This window comes from Fomitiporia mediterranea, assembly GCF_000271605.1.
Source record: "Fomitiporia mediterranea MF3/22 unplaced genomic scaffold FOMMEscaffold_1, whole genome shotgun sequence".
Taxonomy (NCBI): Eukaryota; Fungi; Basidiomycota; class Agaricomycetes; order Hymenochaetales; family Hymenochaetaceae; genus Fomitiporia; species Fomitiporia mediterranea.
This window is the reverse complement of record NW_006760386.1, coordinates 8,729,127-8,755,701: the sequence shown is the minus strand read 5'-3', so window position 1 is coordinate 8,755,701 and position 26,575 is coordinate 8,729,127. Positions and strand designations below refer to the sequence as shown.

The following is a 26,575-nucleotide window of genomic DNA, read 5'->3' as shown; positions in this document are numbered from 1 at the left end:
TCAACGAAGAGCCATCTGTCAAAACTGTTGAGCTTATCACCGCTTACACCTCTTTCTGCGATGGAGTCTAAAGGGCAGGGTAGCAAGGAGTACGACTACAGAGAGGAACAGCGGACATTTGAGGAAGAGGAGAGGAAACAGGCAAAGGTCAGAGATGAGGTGAAATTAACTGGCCAAAGGGACGGCGATTCGAAGAGCTCGGACCTGCCGACACCAGTGTCCTTGTCAACGGGTTCTGTGCCGAAGACACCAGGTCCTTCATTATCTTCTATCCGCAAGCAAGGCTCCAAGGGTAAGCATAAGGTCAAAATGCTCTCGTCGACTTCACGAGGGGCAACTGGCGCTGCTAGTATCAAGAAACGTAAGAGCTTGGTATCAGTCTCAGGAACGACTCCGCGGATGCGGCTTACTCGCGCGAGTGTGCTTCGGCAGAAAGCAATCCAGGCTCAGATGCGCACGCCGAAGGATGACAAGGGCCGGCCTTCCTTAGTTGATACCAAGAGTACTGGTCTTGTGGAAGGAGGAGATGGTGGTGACACGAAGCAAGAAGATAAAACAGTTCAGGCTAGTACAGATAAGACGGTTCAAGACGGTGCAGAACGAAAGGAAGTAAAGCGAGATAAGCATGCGGAACTGCAACCCCAGCGATCTCCACGCAAAACATTTGTCCTCACCGTCCCTTCCTCACTTTCTCCACGAAAGTCCGGTTCGGCTGCTAGTTCGGCCAATTCTTCCTTAACTCTGAAGTCGGTACCAAAGTTGGACTCTGGACCATCTAAGCCGTTCACGTTCTCTCTATACCCACCTCCAATCAATGACACCGCTGCGAACGAACAGGCGAAGCAAGCGCTGAATAAGCTGAGCTCTGCGCTCGACAAGCTGGCCATGCCACCACCCTCAAAGCCAAATACATCTGCCGGAGCGAGTGCGCTTAGGCGGCCAGCGAGCGAGCAACGGGAAAGAATTCGTCCTGCAACGAGTCTCGGATTCACACGCGAGATGAGTGTACCGGTGTCTGGTCCAGGAAGTAGAACGATTGGACGACCAAGATCGACGAGTCGAGCAGGTTCTGTCGATTCCACTCCTGGAGCAAAGAAATCGTTTTTGCCTCCACCGCCACCTCCTGCTTTCGGATCGTCTTTGTCCAAGGATAAAGGGAAGGCGAAAGCACTCGCTAATTCGTCTCGGACCGCGCCAGTTGCATTTGGGTCAAGAAGTACTACTCCTGATGCGAGTGGGAATAACAAGATGCCTCCACCATCGAGTTTCCGATTCGGATTCGGTGGCACGACTGGAGTGTTCGGACGACCGATTCCACGGATAAGGGCAAGTCAGAATCCGAGTCTTGAGACTGTCCAAGGAAGTCCTGTAAAGGGTGGCCTGCAGTCGTACTTACTCGCTGAGGAAGACGAAGAGATCACTGAGGAACAAAGAGAGAAAGCTAACGATGGTGACGTCTCTGCAACCTCGTCGAATGCGAACGGGGATACGAGCATGAGTTCTGCTGACGGTAGCGAAATTATCACTGGGAAAGAGCTTAAACGGATTAGCAAGCTTAATGCGTCGCGTCGTGCGTCGATGGCTTTTACTGCATTGTCGCAGTCTCTTATGACCTCGCCTGATCCATTAAATTCGAAACATGGCAATGGCAGAACTACTCCTGTTGATGATCGGTCCTCAGCAGAACCCTCGACCGATGACAACCGAGGTGCCTTAACCTCGTCAACTTCCCGACCACAACGCGCGGCTGCACCTCGTTCCTTCACTTCCGGGTATCCGGGCCTAGGACGAACACAGAGCGAAACCAGCGTTCGAGGCCATTCGCGATCACCTTCTATCACGTCCTCCGTGTTTAGTGAGTCGGATAGCGAAAGCACTGTGAAGAGTGGATCCAAGAGTGGAAGATCGATGGGTAGGACGAAGATGCCGGGATCCCTTGATGTGCTAGCCCAGTGTACGGTTTTTGTTGATGTTCGTACGGATGAGGGTGATGATGCTGGAGCGTTGTTTGTGGATATGTTGCGTGGTCTTGGGGCGAAGGTGATTCTCACTTCACATGTCCGGAATTTAATGGAACTCATCTTTCAATGCTTTGTAACTACAGGTACTCACTCGAGTTGGCCAGACTTGTACTCATATTGTGTATAAAAATGGCCTAGCAAGTACTCTGACAAAGTACCGGTATGCGTTTGTTCAAGCTGCCCTCTTAGACATGTTAACAAGTACTTGCGCGTTTCTTTATGTAGACTTCTCGACGAGCCTCGTCCCCATGTTGTTGGAATAGGCTGGGTCGTCGAATGTGCAGAGAAGCGTGCCCGTGTAGACGAGACGCGTTTCAAGGTTGACATCGAGAATATCAATGTCGCCGGGGCGCTCAAGGTATTTCTACTACCACAGGTCTACTGTCGTTCTCTGAGACTTGTTCCTTATAGCGTCGGCGCTCGTTCCTTCCGAAGCAAGTAAATTCATCACTGGCCACTGGTCCTATGGACGCGTTCCTTAATGGCCCTGGAACGGAGTCCACAGCAACTGGCACAAATTCAGTGCCGAAGGCTTGTGCAGATTCAGATCGTAGGTTTTATTTATCCTCCATTTAAATCGATGCCAATATAAATAAAAATAGCTCCGAGCGAGGATGGTGATACAAGTCAAGAACGTACAGAACGTGCAGTACTTCACAGTAGTCTGAGCTCAAGCATTCACCCACTTGAACGGGCTAGACGGCGGAGTGTCATGATCCCCCGGTAGATTTCCTTTGGTTTTCGATTAAACGTTTTTGTGTAACGATCCAGCGACGACCCTTTTTTTGTTTCTTTTCAAACAATTTCCGCATTTCGTCATTATTTTCCTCTTCGCATTTTGCAGTTTTTTGCCGTCACATTTCACATTGAAACTGGAGTACCTAGGACCTTTTCTCGACAGTGTTTTATTATACCCGACGAAGAGGACGAAATAAAGGAACGGCGACCCGTAGAGACGTAATTTTAGCTGTGTAGTCTTAGTATTACTATTCTTTTGGATAAAGAAATGTTTCTATTCACTTTGTATTGCACATTTGTTGGTTGAAGCAATAAACGAGATTTTCGATGCGATGTGCTGTTTACAACAATGAGATATTCGTGAGACAAGTGTATGTCGCCGTCTTATTTGCGAATGTTTGCCTGACGAAAGAAGGACGGAGGTTAAGAGTACTGTTTGTTCATACCAATTTGATGCCGCCTTTGGCAATGGCCTGCAGCAGGTGATCGATTTGCGGCACAAACCACTCCATCAACCACAACACTCAATGATAATGGCTTGGCCCAAAATCGTCCGTCGGTTCCAATCCGTCCCCAATAACGCTGATGAAAATGACTTCTATGGGCCATACAACAAGCTTCTTAACTACCTCTTTCCTGTACTCTCCGACTTCACTGTCGTTCCGCAGTATCAGCAACCTGGCAGTCTACGAGCTCCTGACTGGTTCGTGGAGTTCGAAGTATTCTTCAATAATTACCCTGTTTTTATCCTGGAGCTGAAGAAACCAACGGATATTCGATATGTTTCCAAACGCGACGAGGCTGACGAGCAGATCAGACGTCGACTGGCTGATTTACGGCGTGAGCCCTTTAGTCAGTAATTTCTCAACCTACAGCGTGTAATTACTGGAACAACCAGGCGATTGTCCCATACCAAAACTACATGCAGTCAGTGCAATGGGCCCACGACTCTGCTTTTACCATGTCGACACTACCAATCCACGCGCTCTAATTGTCCCGCACGTCAAACCTCGCGATCCTGATTTTGTGAATGATGCTGCACCTGAGGAGTGGTGGAACTGTGATGTTCTGAATAATGAGGGTGAGGAAAGGTTCCGTGCTGTGGCTGATGAGATCAAGCAGGCATGTGCAGGGCTATAGTAAGTTCTGCTCGGTTGTCTTTATATGTAAATGTCCTGTATTCTATATTTTTGGGATCCAGTGCCTCCTGTACTTTATATGGATTTCTACCAATTATGAAATTAGCTGAACGGTGACACCTGCAGGGTGTGTATGGCTAAAAATAATCAACCAGTGTGATGCAACCAAATATAGAGCAATTGAAGCCAAGTAACTGACTAATCTCTGGTGCTATAGAGGATACTATTGCATTTAATGCCATAAGAGATTCAAGAGAACCAAAGGAATAACCACCCCGTAAGACGTGATAAAGAGATTTCTTATTCACTTTGTATTACATGTTTGTTGAAGTCATAAAACGAGGTTCTCCATGTGACGTACTATTTACAAGTTTGTGGGACATTCACGAGACAAGCGTACAAGGCCATCTTGCGAATGTTTGCCTGGAGAGGGAAGAGGTGAAGTTTACTGTTGCTCATACCAGCTTGATAGTGCCTTTGGCCATGGCCTCGCGTCTTGTCATAGACTGATAAGCATGATCATGAGTATGCGAGAAGTGGTTAACGAGAAATGAAGGCCAACGTACCGCAGGATCGAAGTACGGGCGTTCCCCAACTGACGTTGTTCGCCGGCCTTCTCTTTCGCCAACGAGATCAGGACTACGATCGAGGTTAGCCTTGAGCTATAATGAAAGTAAAGGAGCTACTGACGTTCCGCTGTGAAAGACCGAGCGACTAAATGATTCGTGTTAAAAGCGAAACGCGAATGGTGTAAGGTAGGATTTTTCTCACTTATCCCAGATGGCTATGTCGTTCGGGTTCCACCTGAAGCGTACTTGCAAGTCATGGTGGCTTTATGTGAAGCAAATTCGAAATCAGCAAGGACCATAATAAAGAGATGATTGCACAAATGTACTGCGTAATCATATAGTCAAAGTACTCCTTTATTCTGTCACTTTCGTGTTTAGTGAGGCCATCGATGTCCCTGCAATGTAGCCCAACGGCGTAGATGCTTCGCCATCCCGTGACGGGGTTAGTACGTACAACGGGATGGGATACCTCGAAGGCATCGCCGGAGTTGTCGGGAGAACCACGAGGAGAGACGATTTCGCACCCTACGGCTGCAGCGGACCGCTTGAAGACGGGTTGCGCGTGCGTTGCGGTGAGGGTAGTTAGGAATTCACGAACAGAGGGGGACATGCGGTCGTAGACCTCGCAGCCCGACGCCCATAGCTGTTATCGGACAGCGGCGGACCAGTAAGTACACGAATTGTATGGTCGACTTCTTATACTTACTGTATCACCTCCAGTGGTTGGTGTCTTCGTGATCTTCAGGCATGAATAATCCGACGGGACATTCTCAAAGGTTATACTGTATGGAGCCATAAGTAAAGGCTACCAGATTATTGACCATGCACCTACTCGGAGTGCCATAGCTCAGACGTTGGTCTGACTGACATCCTGTGAGCCATGGTCGCATACAACTTATCCTGGGTCTTCGAAGAAATAACGTAAACTAACATATAATTCGTTAGACTATAATGCTAAGTGAAGAGCTGTTATGCGTACCATGGCGATCCATCTTGCCCGTATCATCGAGTGGAGTATTATCCGGTGAATTGTATAGAGGATGAACATGTAGCCCTGACGTTTCCGGCCTGCCCGCCAATCTACCAATCTTGTCGACGAGTTCTTTTTGTTGTTCCAAGTCCAAGTCCTGGTTGCGGAAGAATACGACACCACGCTGGCTGACTGGATCATAAAATGGTGTTAGCATGGATGCTAGCATGAAGAATGAAGAGCACTCGCTCGTTATCGCAAGGTCCTTGATAAGCCTCTCCGAATCTGGAGACTTCAGGAGATTACTGAGCTGAACGTCGGGAAACTCGCGTCCGATAATTGTCGTTACGTCGAATGACTTGAATTCATCCAAGCTTCCGCTATAGACGAGAGGCTCGCACTTAAGTTGCTTGTCGGTACCGTTGGTATGTGAAGCGCCGTTCTTTTGATCGGCAACCATGTTGGATAGTGTCCTGAGGAGCATTAGGTACGGAGTCATGTCTTATAAAGCCGCGCACATAGCGTCTAGCTTCTCGTGAACAATGGTTTTGCACGTATAGAGATCTACGTTATCAGCTGACGAATGAGAAGGGCATAAGTAGACGCCTGACCATTCGATGTCGACTTCGTGTGCCCGACGTTTTCGGCAAATAAACACTACACATTGGAATGTGAGATGAACTCGACGATTTGGGTTTGGAGTGCATGTCTTGTATAGTTGCGGTGCTTGTTGATCCATAAATGAATACCGGGATGTATGAGGGGCTTACTGGATAGGCTTCGTATAAATTCCACCGTCACAGCGGACCGAAGCGGTGATTACTATTATATTGAGTGTGCACATTGATCTGCGGAAGGCAGTGGCCAGTGAGCTTCAAGTACCCAGGTCCTGCGCTGATACTCTCCGCTCTCTAGTCGAAATGGTATTTGGAATACTCGAGGACAAGAAGCTTGGAGATCAGGTAAACGAGTCCGTAGATTCTCTTATCAGACAACTAATGGCATCAATCATCTAGGTTCCCGGAACAGCTCTTCTGAGCGATATTAAGGATATCAATACTAATTTTGACGGTCCTAATGATGGCACGCGGTTGAAACACGCTGCAGGGTAAGAGTTCAGTCAGAGTAAAATATCGGCGAGATTAAGAGACTCACTCTTTCGCAACGGAGAAAGCAATAAGGACATTGTACTCGTCCCGCAGCCTTCAGATGATCCAAAGGTATGGAATATGAGTAATTTATCATGGCACTGCGCGTATCTTCATTGTGTAGGATCCTTTGAATTGGCCGAGGTGGAAGAAAGAGTGTCACTATTGGAGGTGAGTTGGGAGTTTAGAATATTCCCACGATTACATTTGATAATCATCCAACTGTGTCTAAACCGCTCTTTTCTTCGTCTAGCCTCTGTCTAGCCGCTGGTCTAGCGTATGACGTCCAACAAACTCTCGAAATATCACTTGGCTGACTTTATCCATCGAAAAGTGGATCTATCGGGCATCTTCTTAAGTGCGCTTCTACAAGCAAACTCAAGCAACGTTATTGCTGATCATTAACGAACTGGATATACACTCTGTGGCATTTTCAGTGCTGGCTTCAAAGACATAGCAACTGAATGGGGCGTCTCCGTCAACGCAGTTGCGGGGACGACTGCGGACCTATATATTGCTCTCGGAATATTCACTCTTGTTCAAGGCTCTCTGGGTATTAAGATCGGTCGTCGGCCTGTTTACCTGTTCGCCTCCGCTTGCCAGTTCTTTACATGTAGGCTCTTTCGATACTACGGCTGCATGGCATTCTGACGTGTGGAAATTCAATTTATAGGTATCTGGGCTGCAAAGTAAGATTCTTTTCCTAGTAGAGTCTACGTTTGGAATTCAAACATTAACAGGTCAACAAACATTACCTCTTTCACACCAGCCAGGGTATTCCAAGGTGCGGCATCTTTCTTGATTAACATTTCGAACATATTAAGATGCAAGCAAGTCCAGGTCTCGGCATGGCCCCGTACGAGGCTCTAGCTACAGCTAGTATAGGTGATATCTTCTTCGTACGTTGAATCATTTGCGCTTTGGAATCAATTACCTAAGGCACTCTAGGTTCATGAAAGAGGGTTACGTGTGTCTATTTGGAATTTCGCAATAGGAGGTTCGCAGTTTCGCTTTTCAATAATAAAATCGACACCATCAAACTCAATGCTTTAACAGGAGGGATAGCGGTGAGCGTGATGGCGAATACCCGCCTGACCTACGTCCCTAATCGCCGGTTAGGTAACTCCAATTGTCAATGGGCCTGTCATCAGTACTCTTGGATGGAGGTAAGACTATGATGCATGCATTCAGAGCACATAAGACGATCTTCCACTAGATGGACTTTCTGGCTTATTATGATCGCGTTCGGCATCAGTCTGGTTCTCGTAATATTCCTAATGCCTGAGACGATGGTAACGTGTTATATTTCCATTTGAATAATTCGTCGTTATTTACTTCACAGTTGAACAGTACGACCGCAGAATCGCAAGTAAGACGAATGGTATCGGAAGTTTCGCAGACAAAGCTGAACTAGACAGAAACTCCTCTCCGTCGAAGTCCGACGAGTCTAGAGAAGCAGTGGACATTGAAGAAATTGATAGATCACCTTCAATATCCACGAACCCGCAAGAAATTTCACAGAAAGGCTTGAAACCGAAGACTTTCCTTGAAGAACTAAAGCCATGGAGTTATTCAGGCGATATAAGCTTCATAAAGTCATTACTCAGACTATTACCCTTCACACTGAGTCCTGCCGTATGGTTTACGTTCTTTGCTTGTAAGTATTTTCATATATGGTTGTCCCGATTAATGACGCATTCTCGCTGCCCAGATGGTTGTACCACCGTGTCAGTTTACTTCACTTTCATCGACCTCGATGTGTACTTATCCTTTTGCAACATACAGCTGGTTCGGTGGTGAGTGGTCTATCTGACGTAGAAAACTATCCTCATAATCGCAGTATAGTTGTCTCCATTATCTATTCACTGGTGTTTGGAAGTGCGCCGTACTTCTTCGATGCCAAGACGTGAGTCACTTGTGTTGTCGTGAAGGCCGATTAACGTACGTTTACAGAGTTGGTCTGATATCCATCGGACCTTTCATCGGTTCTATCATTGGTACTGTTATAGCAGGACCGTATGTATTCTATCGTGCACTTCCTAACAAAGTTGAACCAGTTCTACGATTTACTTTTAGACTATCCGACTGGTCTGTTAAGTGGGCTTCGAGAAGAAACAAAGGCATTTACGAGCCGGAATTCCGTCTATTTCTCTTAATTCCGATGTTCGTGATAGAGATTGCCGCTTATGTTGGCTGGGTCAGTAAATCTATTTTGACAAATACATCATCTTCGTTCTGACTGGTACTGCAGGCTATCATGCAGCCAAAGGGTCTTCCATGGAGTATGCCCCTTTGGCTTTTCCGAAGCTCCTCTCCGCTAATTATTGTTGGTTTTCTCAGTCGGTCCCGTGATGATGTACTCCATGATAGTAAGCTCCAGGTGTAATATTCATTTAGGATGCACTAATTAAACCTGATGATGTCTTAGGTTGGAGGGCAATGCATTGGCGCAACTGCGATTTGCAGTTATCTCATAGTGAGAACATACCTCCTATCCCCCATAGTTATTCTCGTCATATTCTACTTTACGCCAGGACGTTCATCGGAAGAATACCCCAGAGGTGATTCATTTCCCTTCGTATTTACATCTGGCTTCATTCATTTCAAATTCCTCCGCTCCGAAGTGCTTTGCTCTTGTCAACTTCGCCAAGAATATGGTTCTATTTCCAGTAACTCTCGTTGCCAATGGTTGGGTGGTCGAACTGGTATGTATATCTTTCCCATGATTGCATGTCGTTCTCATCGCAAGCTCCAAACCCAATGCAACAGGGTATTCTTCGTACTTTCGGTTCGTAGCTTGAACTATTGTTATGAACGTTTATCCATATTCGCTCGTCCCGAAATTCGCTTGCTTGCTTTAGCTATTCTGGCAGCTGTTACGGCGTTCTGTATCCTAACAGGCATTCCGATGGTGAGTTCAGTATAGCTAGCACTGCGAGAGGAAGGTTGATAAGCGCGCAATAGTATATTTTCGGAAAAAGGTCACGAAGTTTCGTCGCGAGGCATCCTAAACTCTTTCTGACAAACTAAGGGTGACTGCTCTTATTGAGGACGAGTTGGGTGGGTTGTATGGATGTAAGGCTCTACTTCCGTGTCAAATTCAGGCAGTGACCGATATTCTTCTAGAGGCTTGAGACTCGGTGTGCTCCGAAGTGATACTGGTATCCAAGATATGATGTCAATCATTTACGCTAAATTAGCAAGTGCAGCATTCCCAAAAAGAATAGTCATAGATGATCCACGATAGGGTACGTTCAAGGGGACAGAGAACCGAAGTCGGGCGTGTTCACAATACACCAGTTATGAACGTCACTCAATTGATCAAGAAAACACGGGAGAATCCAGTACTCTAAAACTCCGACTATCCTACCAGTCAGGATGTCTCGGTCAACGATTACTTTCCCCTCCATTGTACTCTTAAAGGTCGACAGGAATAAGGGCTCGCATTCCAGCCGCTTGTCTGACACAGTTACTCTGTGAAGAACCGTTTCCATTGACCAAACGCCTTGATAAATAGACACCCGAGGAACAATACAAATGAACACATGGCATTATAAAGCTATATAAATAGCTTTTAGCTTCTCGTGAACAAATGTTTTTGCACGATAGAAGGCCTGCGTCGGCTGACAAGTGAGAAGGATATGCTTAGACGCCCGGCCATTCATTTGTTGATTCTCGCCACCGGCTTTTCGGTCGCTCATATTGGACACTTAATATGACATGAACGCGACGTTTCCAACTCTAGGACCCTTGCTTGGTCGGATAAACTTTGTGTATGTGCAAACCTCCGCGATGCGAAAGAGTGATTGTGACTCTATTGAAAAGACAGCGCCTCGCGGAATGCAGCAGCTGACGCTTCTTAAGACTTCCGGTCTTATACTTATCTTCGACCCTCTCCAATCGACATGGCGTTCGGGATTCTTGAGGACAAGACGTTTGGACAACAGGTTGGTGGATGACGTATCATGTTGTCGCTGTTGTACATAGCACATTGAGTTGATTGGACATACAGGTCCCTGGAACGGCAGTGCTGAGTGACAAGGAGACACTTGGCGCGGATTTGAACCGCCGTGTTGACGACACCCATCTAAAGCGATCCACAGGGTAAGTCCTGACAACAAATACCAAGACAAAAAAGAAAATATTTATTCCATCGTGGTGAACAAAGCGACCAGGACATCATTCTCGTCCCACAACCTTCGGATGATCCAAAGGCATGCGAAAGCATAAATAATGACCGTATTACTCTAATCCCCGGCACCTTAGGATCCTCTAAACTGGCCACGGTGGAAGAAAGAATGTCACTATTGGAGGTGAGCTGTTTTACTAATGTTCACACGATACTATTCGCTGCTCACTCGATTTCCAAATGCCGGCGCTTTTCATTCGCCCTTCAACAGCCTCTGCTTAGCCGCTGGTCTAGCGTAACAAAATCCGTAATTCTAGAACGTGCCTTAGCTGATCTCGACTGCCTAACAGCGGATCCGTTGGTCATTTGCTAAAGTGCGTTTCCACAAGCTTAATAAAAAATTATTTCTGACAAAAAGTGAAATTTACTCGCACCATTCAGCGCTGGCTTTAAAGATATCGCAACGGAATGGGGCATCTCGGTTAACGCAGTAGCAGGAACGAATGCAGACTTGTCTCTGGCTCTTGGGATATTCACCCTCGTTCAAGGCTCTTTGGGTATCAAGTTTGGTCATCGCCCTGTTTTCTTGTTTGCCTCGGCATGCCAATTCTTCACATGTACGTTTCTATCATCGTTACTTGTAGTTCGGAGAAACGACAACAGCTTGACATCTGATGCATTTGCCACTTAATAGGCATTTGGGCTGCGAAGTTAGTACATTTATTATTGTATATCTTTCGAAGGCGTTAACGCATTATTAGATCCACAAACATTACCTCGTTCAAACTGGCTCGAGTCTTTCAAGGTATTCTCAGCTTTATTCAACTCATAGAAAAACGTTAAGTTTATTTAATGCAGGCTTTGGAATGGCACCGTACGAGGCTCTTGCAGCAGCCAGCATAGGCGATATCTTCTTTGTAAGGTTAAACTTGTCTATCCTAAGGTTATTATTTAAAGCATAATAGGTCCATGAAAGGGGAAAGCGAGTGGCAATCTGGAATTTTGCCATCGGAGGTTTGCCGTTTCTCTCTTCATCACGAAGGTCGATATCTAATTATAATCACCTAACCTAGGTGGACTTGCGGTGAGGGTATCGACGAAACCGTCAATAAACTGCGACATTAAAGCGTAACCAAGATAACACCTATTGTTAATGGTCCAGTGATTAACACCCTTGGATGGAGGTGAAAGCGATAATTCGCATTAACAAAATGTGATTCTGATTACGCTCTCGAAGGTGGACATTCTGGTTTATCATGGTCGTGTTCGGGATTAGCCTCCTCAGTGCAATATTTCTCATGCCTGAAACGATGGTAAAGATATTTATTGCACACAAGCACTTCACTTATTTATTTCTTATTCGAACAGTACGACCGCAGAAGTGCACACTATGGTGATGGCACTGATGATCCCACAGACATTGTTGAGTTAGAGAAGACCCACCATCCATCGAAGGTCAACATCGCCAACGAGGTGCTGGATATCGAGGAAATTGATAGAACATCGTCTGAGACTATTAGCATACAAGAAACTGGCCAGAAGGTTCTGAGAGCGAAGACGTTCCTTGAAGAACTTAAACCATGGAGCTATTCAAGTGACATAAGCTTTGTGAAGTCTTTGCTTAGACCGTTTCCTTTCGCGCTTAGCCCTGCGGTGTGGTTCACGTTCTTTGCTTGTAAGCATACACCTTCTCGAGCGAATGTATTTCGGGTTAACATTCCTCAGATGGTTGTACAACTGTGTCAGTCTGTTTCATTTACGTCGACTTATAAAGCATACTGAACTTTTCATGGCACGAAGTTGGCTGGTCGGTTAGTATTCGACCTACAGAAAATTGACGGATCTAATATACCCTTAACAGTTGTCTCTGTCATCTACTCGTTAGTATTCGGCAGTGCACCGTACTTCTTCAACTCTGAAACGTCAGCAGCTTTCAAGCGGCAATAATTTTGGCTAATTTTCTCTTATAGAGTCGGCTTGATCTCCATTGGGCCCTTCCTCGGATCTATCATTGGCACTGCGGTAGCAGGCCCGTACGTATTATCCTGAAGATTGCATTCTAATCCGTATCCACTCATTGATTTATCCTGCAGACTATCTGACTGGTCTGTCAAATGGGCTGCTAGGCGAAACAGAGGCATATACGAACCTGAGTTCCGCCTGTTCCTTCTCATCCCGATGTTCATACTTGACATCGCTGGATATGTTGGATGGGTAATTATACGCATTATGCATGTTAAAAGATGTATATATTCAGCGTAAGATTCCTGCAGGCTATCATGCAACCAAAAGGCCTTCCATGGAGTAAGTAGATCTAGCTGTCTTTGTTCATCGATATTAACCTTTTTGGATTTTTTCAGTAGGGCCAGTGGTGATGTACTCCATGATTGTGAGTGCTTTGCTGAGTAGTGTGTGTGGAGAGCGTTAATCAAGCTGCAATTCACCACAGAGTGGAGGACAGTGCATAGGTGCAACTGCGATTTGCAGCTATCTTATTGTGAGGGCATGTGCAACTCTGCATGCCATTTATATTCATTCTACTGTCTATATTTCCTGAATTCCAGGATGTGCATCGGACTAACGCACCTGAGGTATGGAAACCCACTAAACTTGAGCTTTTTACATTTTTACATTTAATTTTATTCACCTTCGATTCTTAAGTGCTTTGCCCTTGTCAACTTTGGGAAGGACATCCTTCTTTACGCAATTACACTCTTCGTCAATGGATGGGTGATAGACTTGGTGTGTCATCTACAACGATTACTACATCCCTTTCTCGATATTGATTATGAGTTAAAATGAAAAATAGGGGATTCTTCGTACTTTCGGTGCGTGTATCACGCAGAGAAATAGTATATATTTGGCTTAGAAGGGATTCCATTAATCTGGAACATGCTAATATTAGGTATTCTCGCGGCCGTGACAGCATTCTGCGTCTTGACAGGCGTTCCGATGGTGAATATTTGCCATCCTCCCGTTTTTTTTTATGCTAACAATTATATGTACGCCAGTATGTTTTCGGGAAGAGGTCACGAAGTTTCGTTGCAAGGCATCCCAGACTCTTCTTGACAAAATGACGTTCACTCGTCTCTTGGGGACGAATCAGGAGGATTCATATTTACGTAAGTTTTCACTTTTTCTTTGTCAATTTCGGGGATAATTAATATTAGATTAGGGGCTCGAGGCTCTTGTATGGTATCCAGTTCTGATGCCAATTGTTTGCTTGTAATTAGCACGCGCGACTCCGTCAAAAACGGACAATGACAGATGACCCATAACAAGGTGTTCGGCGAAGTAGTCTGGTGTGTGACTCTGCACAATACGCCCATCTATGACCACCTAGTCTTGCAGCAAACGGGGGAAGGGCCGTTCCATCAACTAAATACAATAATGCGTAGATGCCCGAAGTTATAGATGTGCATATGGTATTACGAAGCTACACAAATAGCTTGTATGAAGGGAAGACTCCTTCAGCAGTGTCATTTTGGTCAAGTGAGAAGAATAGGTTTAGATGTGCCTGACCATTCGTTGTTGCTTCCCTTCACCAGCTTTCCAGCTATCCAGATTGAGATACCCGGTGTGAAGAGGATGCGATGTTGTTAGCTCAAGGGCCTTTGGTTGGTCGGATAAGCATGGCGTAGGTGGTAGAGTGGCGCGATCCGAAGGAGTGACTGGGGCTATATTGAAAGGACGGTCCTTCGCAGGCAGTGGCAGCTGGTACTCCTTAAGACCTCAAGCACCGCACTTACCTTCAACACTTCCCGACTGATATGGCATTCGGTATACTTGAGGACAAAACGGTTGGATTACAGGTGGACGAATACTCAAAATGCTGTCGCTGTTGATAGGTATTTAATGGAGTTGATCGATTATACAGGTCCCTGGCACGGTGGTCCTGAGCGAAGAAGAGGTACTTGACACGGATATAAACCGTCCTGTTGATAACATCCATCTGAAGCGTTCCACATGGTTAGTCCTGGAAACAAATATTGAGACAAAACTGGAAGACTTATTCTAGCGTGACGTTTACAGCGACAAGGATATCATTCTCAACCCACAGCCTTCAGATGATCCAAAGGTATCTGAAGCATAGACAATGCTGGCGCTGTGCTGATTCCCTGCATCTTAGGATCCTTTGAACTGGCCGAGGTGGAAAAAAGAATGTCAATTTTGGAGGTGAGCTCTCAGAAATGTTCCCGCGAGACGATCTGCTAATAATCAATTTCCGAATTCTATCACTTTCGTCCTTCAACAGCCTCTGCTTAGCAGCTGGCCTAGCGTAATGAAGCCAACAACTTTGGACTGTGCCTCAACTGATCTCGACTACCTAATAGAGGATCCGTTCCTCACTTGCTTAAGTGCGCTCCTGCCAGCCAGGTCAAGAATCTGTTATTGACAAAATTGAACACAAATTCTCTCGATGTAGCGCTGGTTTTAAAGATATCGCGACTGAATGGGGTGTCCCCGTTAACGCAGTAGCAGAAACAAGTGCAGATTTGTCTCTGGCTTCCGGGATATTTACCCTTGTTCAAGGTTCTTTGGCTATCAAGTTCGGTCGTCGTCCTGTTTTCTTGTTTGCTTCAGCATGTCAATTCTTCACATGTACGTCTTTATCGTCGGTCTTCATCATGGTGTTGTGCATGAATCTACTGGACTTCTTCAATATTTGTGGCTCAATAGGTGTTTGGGCGGCAACGTTAGCAAGTTTACTGTTGGACCTTTCTGGATTATTTGACACATGATCAGATCTACAAATATTACCTCACTCAAGCTGGCTCGTGTCTTCCAAGGTATTCCAAGCTTTTACTCAACGTATATCAAACATTATAAGGTTATTTAATGCAGGCTTCGGAATGGCGCCATACTTTGCTCTCGCCGCAGCCAGCATAGGCGATATATTCTTTGTGAGAAAAAATCCATCTATCATAGGTGTTGGTTCCTTAAATCATGATAGGTCCATGAAAGAGGAAAGCGGGTAGCGATTTGGAACTTTGCTATCGGAGGTTTGTCTATCCTCTCTTCATCACATAAGTCAGCGCTTACTATTTATTTAGGTGGAGTCACTGTGAGCGTGTCAATGAAACCATTACTAAGCCACGCCACTAAAGCGTAATACAGATAACGCCCATTGTCGATGGTCCGGTGATTAGCACCCTTGGATGGAGGTAAGGTGATGACTTGCATGAGTAAAACACAACTCTAATATTTCTTTCGAAGATGGACATTCTGGATTATTCTGGTCATGTTCGGGATCAGCCTCCTTAGCACGATATTTCTTATGCCTGAAACGATGGTGAAGATATTTACTTACCAATACGCTAAGTCACTGCTTATCATATTCTTGTTCAAACAGTACGACTGCAGAAGCGCATGCTGTGGTGATTGCACCGATGATACCACAAATATTGTCGAAGTAGAGAAGACCTCCCACTCACGGAAGGGCGACATTGCCAACGAGGTAGTCCACGTCGAAGAAACTGATACGATGCCGTCCATGGACATTAGCGTGCAAGAAACCGGCCAGAGAATTCCGAGAGCGAAGACGTTTCTTGAAGAACTTAAGCCATGGAGCTACTCAAGTGACATAACCTTTACAAAGTCTTTGCTTAGACCGCTTCCTTTCGCGCTTAGCCCTGCGGTGTGGTTCGCGTTCTTTGCTTGTAAGTATATTCATAAGTATTTTATCCAAACTTTTTTTGATTTAACGCCCTTCAGATGGCTGTACGGCTCTGTTAGTCTGCTTTGCTTATGTCGATCTCAATACATACTTACAATAACTGTTCACTCTGACACTGTACAAAGCTGGCTTGTCGGTAAGTATTTCAACATTCGGAAGATGGACAAATCTCACACCCGGCCAATAGTTATCTCTGTCATCTACTCGTTAGTATTCGGCAGTGCACCATACTTCTTCGACTCTAAAATGTCAGCCGGCTTTTAAGCGACGCGAAATCAACCTGATTTTATCTTGCAGAGTCGGCTTGATCTCCATCGGGCCTTTCATCAGATCAATCATCGGTACTGCCGCAGCGGGACCGTACGTCTTCTCCCATATGTTCTTACGTCATCTCATGTCCCTTCATTGATTTATTTGATTTATTTACCGCGCAGACTATCCGACTGGTCTGTTAAATGGGCTGCAAGGCGAAACAAAGGCGTCTACGAACCGGAGTTTCGCCTGTTCCTTCTTTTTCCGATGTTCGTGTTGGATGTCGCTGGATGTGTAGGATGGGTAAGAACATGTATATTAAACGATTTATTTATATGTTAAGGTTAATGTTATCGCAGGCTATCATGCAGCCGAAAGGCCTTCCTTGGAGTAAGTCAATCTCTTCATCATTATCCTTCCGATATTGACGCGCGGGAACTCGTGTAGTTGGGCCAGTGGTAATGTACTCCATGATTGTGAGCGTTTTTCTACTGTGTAGACATGCATGGAAAGTGATAATCAAGTTGCAATGAATCACAGAGTAGTGGACAATGCATAGGCGCAACTGCAATCTGCAGCTATCTCATAGTGAGTGTGGTGTCCACCACCCCCGCATACTATTTGGATTAACTTTAGTATCTCTGTCTCTCGAATTCTAGGACGTGCATCGCACTAACTCACCCGAGGTATTATTAAAAACTCACCAATTAAACTTGAACTTATTTTCACGTATTTTTTATACTTTCACCTTCGCCTTCAACTCTTTTTCAGTGCTTCGCCCTCGTGAACTTTGCAAAGGGCATGCTCCTGTATGCAGTCACACTTTTCGTCAATGGATGGGTTGTTGACTTGGTACGTCCACCTCCTAATCATCTCTAACCATCTCTTCCATCTCTAATACACCTCTAATTATCATTACAATACATTAATACTCTTGATTTCGAATCGTCGGGCTGACTATTAAAACAACATAGGGCGTTCTCCGTACGTTTAGTATCCTGGCAGCCCTAACAGCGTTCTGTATCCTGACAGGCATTCCGATGGTGAATAATCACATATACTTGAAAAAAAAAATGAAAAAAAACTCCTCTTGTTCTTTACGTACTACGTGCGTGCTAATCATGATTTGTGTAATAGTATGTTTTCGGGAAGAAATCACGAAGCTTCGTCTCTAGGCATCCTAGACTCTTCCTAACGAATTAAGGATATTATTTCGATCTGGAATAAGGATGGATACAAAGCAGATTGGTTGGTACGGCCCGATACGTCTCGTCTCGATTTTGCATATCAGTTCCAGAGAGAGATTTGATTTTGCTTTGCTTTGACATAGCTACGGGTAACGCATGAATAAATAAAAATAACCTTGTATTCGTAAAATAACAAAATAGCATATTGTAATAATGCAATCCCAGAAGTGAAGGGAAACAAAGTTAGTTAGTTGCCTCGAACATGCTGATATGCTGTAGGTATACTAATTTCTGGCTGCCTTGATGGCGTTTTGTATCCTTACAGGCATTCCCATTGATGGTAAATATCATACTTAATTTGACTTCCTCTCATCTGCTTTCGCGTGCTAACCATTAATATTGTATGTTCGTCAGTACATCTTCGGGAAAAAATCACGAAGTTTCGGCGCAAGGCACCCCAGGCTGTTCTTGACAACGAATTGAAGGCGTTTGTTTCTATCCGATCCAGGTCAAGGAGGATATCGGTGCAGCGGATGGATGAATCAATATTGATATCATATCAATTCTGGACGGACCTGATCTTGGAATAGCTGCCGTTGTAACGTCTGAATAACAAAACGACCTTGTATTCGATTCGTAAATAGCATAATAGCATAATAGCATGTACATCAACCCCAAAAGAAAAGGGCAAAAAAAAAAGAAGTACGTCAGATGGGTTTAAAAACATAATGATTACCAGTAAAGTGCAGATAGCGAAGGACGTGAACGTACATGTATACAGCCAAAGCCGGCCAGACGAAGAAATAAAGAAATACGCATCAATCAGTCAACAAGCATAGAAGAACCTGTACGCTGCATTCGCCTTCCAGACCCTCGACCGGGTCGTCGGCCACCCCCACGTCCACGTCCACCACGTCCGCGCCAAGATCCTCCTCTTTGACTTTGATTGTACTCTGCTGGGTCGACACCGGGAGGTACGATGAGCACTTGGGCTCTTGGGTCGTTTAGAAGTTCGTCGGAACGCATTTTCCTATGCGACCATCAGTTTATCTGTTGTTTTAAGACGATCATGGGGGTGGTACTCACGATCCACCAGAAGAAGAACTGCCTGCAACGTCGTCCATCAGAACATCAACAGTCCCATCTACTACTACGCCACTACCTCCCAATAGTCGTCCACCGAGTGCAGTACTTGCACTACCGACGATGTCAACTGCCAAGACGTTCCCGTCTGCGGGCTTGCCATTGAATGATGATACTGCGGTTTTGGCGTCTTCTGAGTTTTTGAATTTTAGTCGGACGGTTACTTTGTCTTTGGAGGTGGTATAGGAACCGAATGTGTATGCTTCGAGGATGGGGCCGCATTTCTTGAAGATTGCCTAGTAGAGCGGTAGGAAGTTGATAGGTAATAACCTTAAGCATTGTACTGCCCTGCGGCGACGAAGAGTTTGAAACGATGACATACCTCCACATCGGCAGCAGTCGTTCCTGCTGCAAGGTTCTTAACTTGTACGACGTTCGAGCCGACTGCACTCGCTCCCCTTATATTCAAGTCTGCGCCTGATGATCGTCGCGAATCGAGTCCGATAGCTTGACGCAAAGCAAGAGCTGCGCCGCTCGTGTTCACTTTTGCAGTTGTTGTTGTCGATACGTCGTCGGAAATGCGTGAACCGAGAGTCTTGCCTGGACCGGTGTAAAGGTCGTGCTTCCATACTGCGTCTGCGTCGGCTTTTGAGCGTCCTAATCTTGCCGACTTGTCCTACATGTCGTTAGATTGGTAATTGGTAGTGAAGTGGGTTGAGACGGGTGAAGAGAAGGTGTTTGCAAAGTTGAGTTGAGCAATTGGCTGTTGGACGCGTAATTAAGAACGAAGACGTACGTAGGGCACCGAGCTGGAACGGGTACCACGATTGCGAACTGGCCCTACGGTGCCATTTGGTTGAGCTACGTCTATACGATCGAGGAGTGAAGCCATTTTGCGGAGGTGCGGCGATTACTTTGGAGGAAAGGAACAGAGTGAGTGGCTAGGCTAGACTCTAGTCGGGGGATCTATTTCTCACGACTATGGGCTATTTTGGACATTGAACGTGATTTGTTTTTGTTTTTGACATTAATACCTGCATCATACACGTCCTTTGAAATCATGTCATTAAGACACCGGAAGAGGTCGTTCTGGAAGAACAACGATGAGCAAGATATCTCGGAGCCGCAAAGCAATTCGGCAAGGAGCAGTTCGTCTGACTCTTCATTAGTAGACCTAGCAAAGACGGACGATGTAGTCATTGAGAAGGCTAAGGAGAGATTGAAGAAGGTATGTTTCTCTCGTGCAAAGATGCTTGACAAGATAGAAATTGACGCTCTCAACGCTGCCAGGAATCGTCTGTCTTCACCTCTCGTAGATTCATCTTCCCTTTGGGTATTTTGCGTATGTGGAGATCATTCACAACCGGTCATGCTCTTGCAACTAAACGATAATGCGTACAGTCGGCACTATCGTCGGAACAGCTCTCCTCGCACCAACAACCACACCTCTCGAAATGCCCACCCAACTCGCTCTCTTACTCGAACAATCCCAAACAGACGTAGGCTCATTCCTAACAAACTTAATGACAAGCATCGACCTCGACTGGGGTCGCTTCGAAACGGAATGGGAGGCATTCAAGGCTAAGATACCTGAACCTTGGAAACTTAATAACGATGGCCGGGAGTTTAAAGTAGGGGAGAGGATGAGAGATAGAGGGTTACGTGCGGAGTACCCTGTTGTGCTTGTTCCGGGGATTATATCGACCAGTTTGGAGTCGTGGTCGACCCGGGAGGAGTACAGAGGATGGTTTAGGGAGAAGGTGTGGGGTGGTTTGCAGTGTGTGCAGCTTTCTTTCTTCCGTTCTCAATCCCTGAATAACGTCCTGACTGGCTGTGTAAAGCATGGTTACACAAGTTACGTTCAACAAGGATAAGTGGATGAACGCTGTCATGTTGGACCCCATAACCGGACTCGATCCTCCTGGAGTGAAAGTACGAGCAGCACAAGGCATGTCTATTTTCTACGTTACCCTCGACATGCTCCTTATAATTATATTTCAATGACAAACAAGGAATCGACGCAGCCTCCTCCTTCGTCCAAGGTTACTGGATCTGGTCCAAAATCGTCGAGAACCTCGCTGTCGTGGGGTACGATCCGAACAACCTCTTGCTAGCTGCGTATGATTGGAGATTGAGTTATTGGAATTTGGAAGAACGCGATGGGTATTTTTCGAGGTTGAAAGCTAGTATTGAGGAGATGAGGTGCGTTACTCTTTCCTACATTCTATATCATCAAGTATTATTGTTATTAGTCTTTGCAAAGATGATTGATTTGATATGATTTATGGTGCAGGAAGCGACATGATAAGAAAGTCGTACTTGTCGCGCATTCTATGGGTAGCTCGGTATGCCGTTTTCCACAATCAAAACCCGGAAGAACATGAACAGTAACTCCGCGTTTTTCAAGGTCGTATTGGTACTTCACATTTATTGCTGACTTCTTTCTACACGTTAACAAGTATTGCTTTATAGTATTTGTACGTCCACTCTGCACGAAGAAAGTAACAGAGCAGTAACCTCTCTCTCCTCTCGTTGACAGTATGAAATGGGTCGAGTCCCCTCGGTTCGGCGGTGGTGGGCCGACCTGGGTAGAGGTGCGCCAGGCCTTCAAACCACACATAACTCGATCATAATTAATGTTATTGTTAGGATCATATCGAATCCTTCATATCCGTGGCAGGGACGCATCTCGTGAGCCTCCTATTCATCATGAATTTTGTCAGAGTGAATATCTGAATTGATCGATTGGGTCGGTGTAGGGTGTGGTAAGTGACTCGAAACGTTTTTCTCCTCGGAATTGATTTAAGAAATTCACGTGCGTGCGTGCTTGCCAGCCAAAAGCGATGACAGCCTTCCTCTCAGGTGAGATGAAGGATACGGTTGAGTTAAACCCTACTGGAGCGTACGGTGCGTTCAACCTCCCTTCCTTTCTCTTTCTTGCCTTTCTTCTTTCGATGGACGGAGAGCAACGGTCACTGAATCTAATTTCTTTGTGATGCGGGATGGACTGTATAATATGACAGTACTCGAACGATTCTTTTCACGTAAAGAACGCGCAAAGCTTTTCAGAACGTGGGCGGGTAGTGCGAGTATGTGGATCAAGGTCCGTCTCCCTTCTTCTCTCCGTCTTTTCCCCTCATGTATCTCATCCTACCTCTACGTCTATGGCCTCCTCCTTCGTAGGGCGGCAACGCCATCTGGGGCAACCATACTCACTCCCCAGACGACCCTGATAACTGTACCGAAGCGTCAACACATGGGAGGTTCCTGTCTTTCCGACCTTCTGAGATTCTCGGGCAAAACGCGCTGGAGAAAAATAATGAGGGAAAGAGTGTGAGTGCGGACGTGAAGAGGAACTTGACGGCGGAAGAGGCGGGGAATTGGATCTTGGAGCATGCGGATGTTAGTTTTCAGGTGAGGTTTTCCACTTTTCTCTTCCTCTTTTTCGATGCGAGTGTTATTCTGTTTTGGTGAATGGATTGAATTGATAATTGATGATGTTTATGTGTATACAGAAAATGATGGAAAGCAATTATTCGTGCGGGATTGAGCGAGACGAGAAGAAGTTGAAGGCGAACGACGATGATCCGAGAAAATGGAGTAATCCTTTAGAGTCTAGGTAAACTCACTTCTCTTTCTACAAATTGGTTATGGGGATCTAAAATGGTTACTGATGATCTTGTTGGTCATGTTGTGGTTAGACTACCGAATGCCCCGTCGATGAAGATATATTGTGTGTATGGGCACGGGAAGGAAACTGAGGTGCGTCGATTCATTTACTTGCGTGTATCCTTTCGTAGACTAACTGACTCGTTTTGATGTTGAATCGTAATAGCGATCCTACTGGTACGTCTCCATCCCCCCTACCTTACCCCACCTCCAACACCCCCAACTCCCTATCTCTCTATATATAGGTACGCCCGAGGCGAATACGAATACGACGAATCCTTCGCAGACGCACAGGGTGCAGTATGTGAGGATTCTGAGGCTGCGAATTGTACGACCCCAAGAGCGCCGTTGGACTTGCCGCTTTCGAGACGGAATTGGATTGATTATGGGGTGCAGGATGAGGGTGGGGTTGTTAAGGTGCGTCTCCTTTCATATTCCACATTTTTTGTTTCCTTCCTATATTGATAATCGGTTTTTTCATTGACTTTGACAAATAAACGCATATTGTGTTCGTTGATGATCTGGGATTGGTTGGGGCTGTTGAAGACGAAGAATGGAGTAAAGCTGGGAGAGGGAGACGGGACTGTTAGTTTGTTAAGTCTTGGTGCGATGTGTGTGGAGGGTTGGAAGAGGAAGCGATGGAATCCTGGTGGGGTGAAGGTTATCACGACTGAGGTATGTCTTCTCTTGCTCTCCTCTTTCTTCCTATCCTATCAAACTCATGCACAATCTCATTTCAATATCCTTTCTAAAATTCTAACCTAATACAATACTAATTACTATGGCATACTCCACACTGCGTAGCTCCCACATCTCCCAACATCCTCCATCCCGCGCGGAGGCGCCAACACAAGTGATCATGTTGACATATTGGGCTCGACGGGGTTGAATGAGTTGATTGTGAAGGTTGCTACGGGAGCAGGTGAAGAGTTGTATGATGTGTTTGTTAGTCGGATTAGGGAGTACGCAGCCAAGGTCCAATGGGATTGATGAAGGATTATTTGATTTTGGAGGGTGGTAAGGTAGAGGTAGATATATTATACTCAGATAAGTGTAATGATTAGATTATACTAATTTATAGTTGTGCGATATGTGACAATACTTATAATAATAATAATAACACTACGCGTTGACGAACGTGCAGACGCTGATTAGCCTCCGGCGCTCGGTGCTACTCTCGACGTGGCGCCAGCAGCAATGAGACGATCAGGGGGAAAGAAGAGTCGCCATGTGGACGGGATGTCGGAGCCATGCGGACTTCGGAGAACGGAGCATATCTTCCGGTCATCTCTCAAATAAAGGAGCGGTAATCGAAGGACCTGTGGGTGTCCCCTCTCTGTCTCCCTACCTCTGTCTCTGACTTTGTCACTGTCGCTGTCTGTGACTCTGTATCCGCCGGAAGAGTGACGTGCCCAAAGAGAATAACGAATCAGCGATATGCGTTTGATCTTGCGTGAAGACCCCGCTGCTGTGGGCGAGTATACGGCTAATTATATATGTAAACGGTATGTCCCTTTCCTGTACTTATGCGCATTGTGGTTGGGGGAGCTCATGATTTGGTCTACTTATTTCGTTTGTTTGTGGGTGTGATGTGGTATCTCTATCGCCGTCTGTCTCGCGTTTGGCAATTAATGCTCCTGTTACAACGACAACTGTGATGTGATGTGATGTGATGACCCACGACGACGACAATACACGACAAATAGGATAAAAGAGTTCAACCCGACTGCTCAAAGACCCTTCGTGCTGGGTCTCCCGACCGGTTCGTCACCTATCCCGACGTATAAGGCGCTCATTAGGATGGTTAAGGAGGGAAAGCTTTCGTGAGTCTTTCGTTCATATTTTCGTGGGTTTGGAATGGCAAGGAGCGGTGAGGACTGACGGTATGAGTGGGGTGGTTGTATGCGCTGGAGATCCATCGTGCATTGCCCTTCCTTTCCTTCCTGTTCTGCTATTCCGAATGAACCCGCTTGCATCCGTGCTTATTTATTATTTGAACGGATCTACGACAGGTTCAAGCATGTCATCACGTTCAACATGGATGAATACGTCGGTCTACCGCGCGATCACCCAGAGTCGTACCATACGTTCATGTTTCGCGAGTTCTTCTCGCACAGTGCGTCTCTCATCCTCGTCTTCGTCTTCAGAATTTCACTGAGCCTCTTCATTCCAACATTCACTATTTCTGTTCGTTATGAATGGCGTGTAACTCATTACAACACGAAACCCGCGAAACTCACACCTCGGCAGTCGACATCCCACCCTCGCAAGTACACCTCCTAGACGGGACAGCCGCAGACTTGCACGGCGAGTGTGCAGCGTACGAGGCTCTGATCAAGTCTGTCGGTGGGATTGAGTTATTTTTGGGTGGGATTGGTGAGGATGGGCATATTGCTTTTAACGAACCTGGTGCGTCTCCTCTCCCTTCTTTCTTCTTTCTCCTCTTTTCGTGAAAATGAGATTGACGCATACAATTTCCTCCTTTACTTTTCATTTCGAATGACATTGAACACTATGAAGGCTCCTCCCTAAAATCCCGCACACGCATAAAAACTCTCGCATACGACACTATCCTCGCCAACGCGCGGTTCTTCGGGAACGATATTAACCAGGTTCCGAGGATGGCGTTGACGGTGGGTGTAGGGACTGTGTTGGACGCGAGGGAAGTTGTGGTTGTTGTTACGGGTCAGAGGAAGGCTTTGGCTTTGAGTAAGGCTATTGAGGAGGGAGTTAATCATTTGGTGAGTCTTTTCGGCTAATGGATGATTTGATATCTTATTGCGTGTTCGTAGTGGACCCTCTCAGCCCTCCAACACCACCCCTGGGCCCTAATCATAGCAGACTCAGACGCAACCCTCGAACTACGCGTCAAGACCGTCCGCTACTTCCGATCAATCGAGAGAGTACAAGAAGAGGTGGAGCAGCATCATGCGGAGTTGAGAGCGAAGGGTGTGAGGGAGGGTGTAGGGGGTAGTTTGGGCGTGGCGGGGTTGCTTGGGCATGGTAGTCATGCGGTGCATGGAGGGTTGGAGGATGTTTGAGTGGTTGGGTGGTTGGGAAGAAGGGAGAGGGGGGAACGGATTGTACTACAAGGAGGTCTTGTGTCTTGTTTTCTTGGTACGTGTGTATCCCCGCTCATGTGAGGTTACAAGGAATATTTTTGTGTAACATTATGCGACGAAGCAGCAACCTGACAATGATAGCAGAATACATTACAGTACATGCATGCATGATACAAAATATAAATAAATGGGATGCGAGAAAGCTAGGGAGGAACATTGCAAACCTATGTATAACAGAACAGAAAAGGAGCAAGACCAACACTAGAGCAAGCAGGCAAGAGGGGAAGGGGGGGACGAGCCTGATATTCGTAACGTGCAAGTAGAAGAAAGGAGAAAGAATAAAGAGGCCCCGACCCTGGATCCAAGAACCTAAACACACAGAGAGATAGGAAGGCAAGAAACACGGCCTGCACGTCGTTCGTTCGTTCGTTGAATGAGTTGCACACATAGGGTCATAAATTATTATTCGCCCTGCTAGCCAAGGACAGTCGAAAATAGTCGACGACATTGCCACTATTGTTGGTCCTGAAGACAGACCAAGGATGAATACACTCTAGAAAATCAGGAAGTGTTTATGGAATAAGGTAAAACTCAGTTCAATGTAGTATTGGACTGATTATTAGTTACCTATGGAATAAGGTAAAACTACAGGATATGAGATATCACAGAGAAGAGAATATAAAAGAATACCCACCTCAGTTCAACATAGTATTGGACTGAGGTGGAAAGAACGCGAGACAAAGGCTATATGCATAACTACCAAATCGGGAGATGACGAATTTAAGACCATTACCTTAGTCCTCCTCATCAAGGCATTTGGTAGGCAACGAAAATGAGAGAAAAGTGAAGAGAAAAGAATAGAGCAAAACTTCAGTGAATAACGTAATGCATAAGTGTTAAGATGAGACTACACGAGAGTATGTCTCAGATG

The 26,575-nt window shown here is 45.8% G+C and overlaps 8 protein-coding genes across 8 annotated transcripts; 6 read left to right on the top strand and 2 right to left on the bottom strand.

The window, feature by feature from the left end:
- Positions 1 to 1,923: 1,923 nt before the first annotated feature.
- Positions 1,924 to 2,463, top strand: FOMMEDRAFT_74597 (uncharacterized protein; the record flags this gene model as incomplete). Its single annotated transcript, XM_007262325.1, has 3 exons — positions 1,924 to 2,040; positions 2,105 to 2,181; positions 2,247 to 2,463. 3 exons carry the CDS (start codon positions 1,924 to 1,926, stop codon positions 2,461 to 2,463), a joined length of 411 nt encoding a protein of 136 aa, XP_007262387.1.
- Positions 2,464 to 3,292: 829 nt separating this feature from the next.
- On the top strand, positions 3,293 to 3,899 carry FOMMEDRAFT_25505 (uncharacterized protein; the record flags this gene model as incomplete). Its single annotated transcript, XM_007262324.1, has 2 exons — positions 3,293 to 3,599; positions 3,658 to 3,899. 2 exons carry the CDS (start codon positions 3,293 to 3,295, stop codon positions 3,897 to 3,899), a joined length of 549 nt encoding a protein of 182 aa, XP_007262386.1.
- Positions 3,900 to 4,353: 454 nt separating this feature from the next.
- Positions 4,354 to 5,897, bottom strand: FOMMEDRAFT_131197 (taurine catabolism dioxygenase; the record flags this gene model as incomplete). The annotated part of the gene is made up of 9 exons (XM_007262323.1): positions 4,354 to 4,404; positions 4,465 to 4,537; positions 4,589 to 4,612; positions 4,670 to 4,729; positions 4,794 to 5,110; positions 5,174 to 5,249; positions 5,300 to 5,393; positions 5,447 to 5,629; positions 5,687 to 5,897. 9 exons carry the CDS (start codon positions 5,895 to 5,897, stop codon positions 4,354 to 4,356), a joined length of 1,089 nt encoding a protein of 362 aa, XP_007262385.1.
- A 460-nt stretch (positions 5,898 to 6,357) lies between these two features.
- FOMMEDRAFT_165019 (MFS general substrate transporter) lies at positions 6,358 to 13,791 on the top strand (the record flags this gene model as incomplete). The annotated part of the gene is made up of 50 exons (XM_007262322.1): positions 6,358 to 6,399; positions 6,454 to 6,545; positions 6,612 to 6,657; positions 6,710 to 6,756; positions 6,839 to 6,862; positions 6,920 to 6,943; positions 7,023 to 7,198; positions 7,259 to 7,274; positions 7,326 to 7,369; positions 7,426 to 7,484; positions 7,534 to 7,582; positions 7,642 to 7,652; positions 7,705 to 7,751; positions 7,802 to 7,877; positions 7,936 to 8,242; positions 8,297 to 8,312; positions 8,371 to 8,381; positions 8,431 to 8,491; positions 8,539 to 8,601; positions 8,662 to 8,782; positions 8,837 to 8,867; positions 8,926 to 8,954; positions 9,014 to 9,061; positions 9,120 to 9,290; positions 9,355 to 9,373; positions 10,450 to 10,532; positions 10,598 to 10,689; positions 10,754 to 10,898; positions 10,986 to 11,071; positions 11,156 to 11,331; positions 11,409 to 11,424; positions 11,476 to 11,519; positions 11,573 to 11,631; positions 11,680 to 11,728; positions 11,788 to 11,842; positions 11,952 to 12,027; positions 12,083 to 12,389; positions 12,440 to 12,455; positions 12,515 to 12,525; positions 12,576 to 12,636; positions 12,685 to 12,747; positions 12,808 to 12,928; positions 12,988 to 13,018; positions 13,078 to 13,103; positions 13,164 to 13,211; positions 13,279 to 13,305; positions 13,376 to 13,456; positions 13,524 to 13,542; positions 13,620 to 13,669; positions 13,726 to 13,791. 50 exons carry the CDS (start codon positions 6,358 to 6,360, stop codon positions 13,789 to 13,791), a joined length of 3,438 nt encoding a protein of 1,145 aa, XP_007262384.1.
- A 693-nt stretch (positions 13,792 to 14,484) lies between these two features.
- On the top strand, positions 14,485 to 18,420 carry FOMMEDRAFT_151292 (MFS general substrate transporter; the record flags this gene model as incomplete). Its single annotated transcript, XM_007262321.1, has 26 exons — positions 14,485 to 14,526; positions 14,592 to 14,683; positions 14,747 to 14,792; positions 14,844 to 14,890; positions 14,970 to 14,993; positions 15,049 to 15,072; positions 15,141 to 15,410; positions 15,461 to 15,504; positions 15,560 to 15,618; positions 15,669 to 15,717; positions 15,769 to 15,779; positions 15,833 to 15,879; positions 15,932 to 16,374; positions 16,430 to 16,445; positions 16,517 to 16,527; positions 16,579 to 16,639; positions 16,689 to 16,751; positions 16,826 to 16,946; positions 17,003 to 17,033; positions 17,091 to 17,119; positions 17,184 to 17,231; positions 17,303 to 17,329; positions 17,415 to 17,495; positions 17,618 to 17,627; positions 18,156 to 18,170; positions 18,245 to 18,420. 26 exons carry the CDS (start codon positions 14,485 to 14,487, stop codon positions 18,418 to 18,420), a joined length of 1,887 nt encoding a protein of 628 aa, XP_007262383.1.
- A 53-nt stretch (positions 18,421 to 18,473) lies between these two features.
- FOMMEDRAFT_165017 (uncharacterized protein) lies at positions 18,474 to 19,821 on the bottom strand. The gene is made up of 4 exons (XM_007262320.1): positions 19,710 to 19,821; positions 19,296 to 19,589; positions 18,917 to 19,209; positions 18,474 to 18,860 (listed from the first exon to the last, which is right to left on the bottom strand). The coding sequence occupies exons 1-4, from the start codon at positions 19,803 to 19,805 to the stop codon at positions 18,653 to 18,655; spliced, it is 891 nt and encodes a 296-aa protein (XP_007262382.1). The 5' UTR covers positions 19,806 to 19,821; the 3' UTR covers positions 18,474 to 18,652.
- Positions 19,822 to 20,354: 533 nt separating this feature from the next.
- Positions 20,355 to 23,676, top strand: FOMMEDRAFT_16796 (Lecithin:cholesterol acyltransferase). The gene is made up of 16 exons (XM_007262319.1): positions 20,355 to 20,690; positions 20,755 to 20,861; positions 20,926 to 21,115; positions 21,207 to 21,262; positions 21,443 to 21,507; positions 21,563 to 21,604; positions 21,629 to 21,633; positions 21,747 to 21,820; positions 21,937 to 22,016; positions 22,097 to 22,327; positions 22,429 to 22,532; positions 22,615 to 22,675; positions 22,749 to 22,759; positions 22,828 to 22,999; positions 23,129 to 23,257; positions 23,387 to 23,676. Exons 1-16 carry the CDS (start codon positions 20,368 to 20,370, stop codon positions 23,570 to 23,572), a joined length of 1,836 nt encoding a protein of 611 aa, XP_007262381.1. The 5' UTR covers positions 20,355 to 20,367; the 3' UTR covers positions 23,573 to 23,676.
- A 243-nt stretch (positions 23,677 to 23,919) lies between these two features.
- FOMMEDRAFT_16794 (glucosamine-6-phosphate isomerase) lies at positions 23,920 to 25,841 on the top strand. Its single transcript, XM_007262318.1, has 6 exons — positions 23,920 to 24,087; positions 24,289 to 24,405; positions 24,595 to 24,698; positions 24,833 to 24,991; positions 25,103 to 25,323; positions 25,375 to 25,841. The coding sequence occupies exons 1-6, from the start codon at positions 24,020 to 24,022 to the stop codon at positions 25,621 to 25,623; spliced, it is 918 nt and encodes a 305-aa protein (XP_007262380.1). The 5' UTR covers positions 23,920 to 24,019; the 3' UTR covers positions 25,624 to 25,841.
- The last annotated feature ends 734 nt before the right edge of the window (positions 25,842 to 26,575 follow it).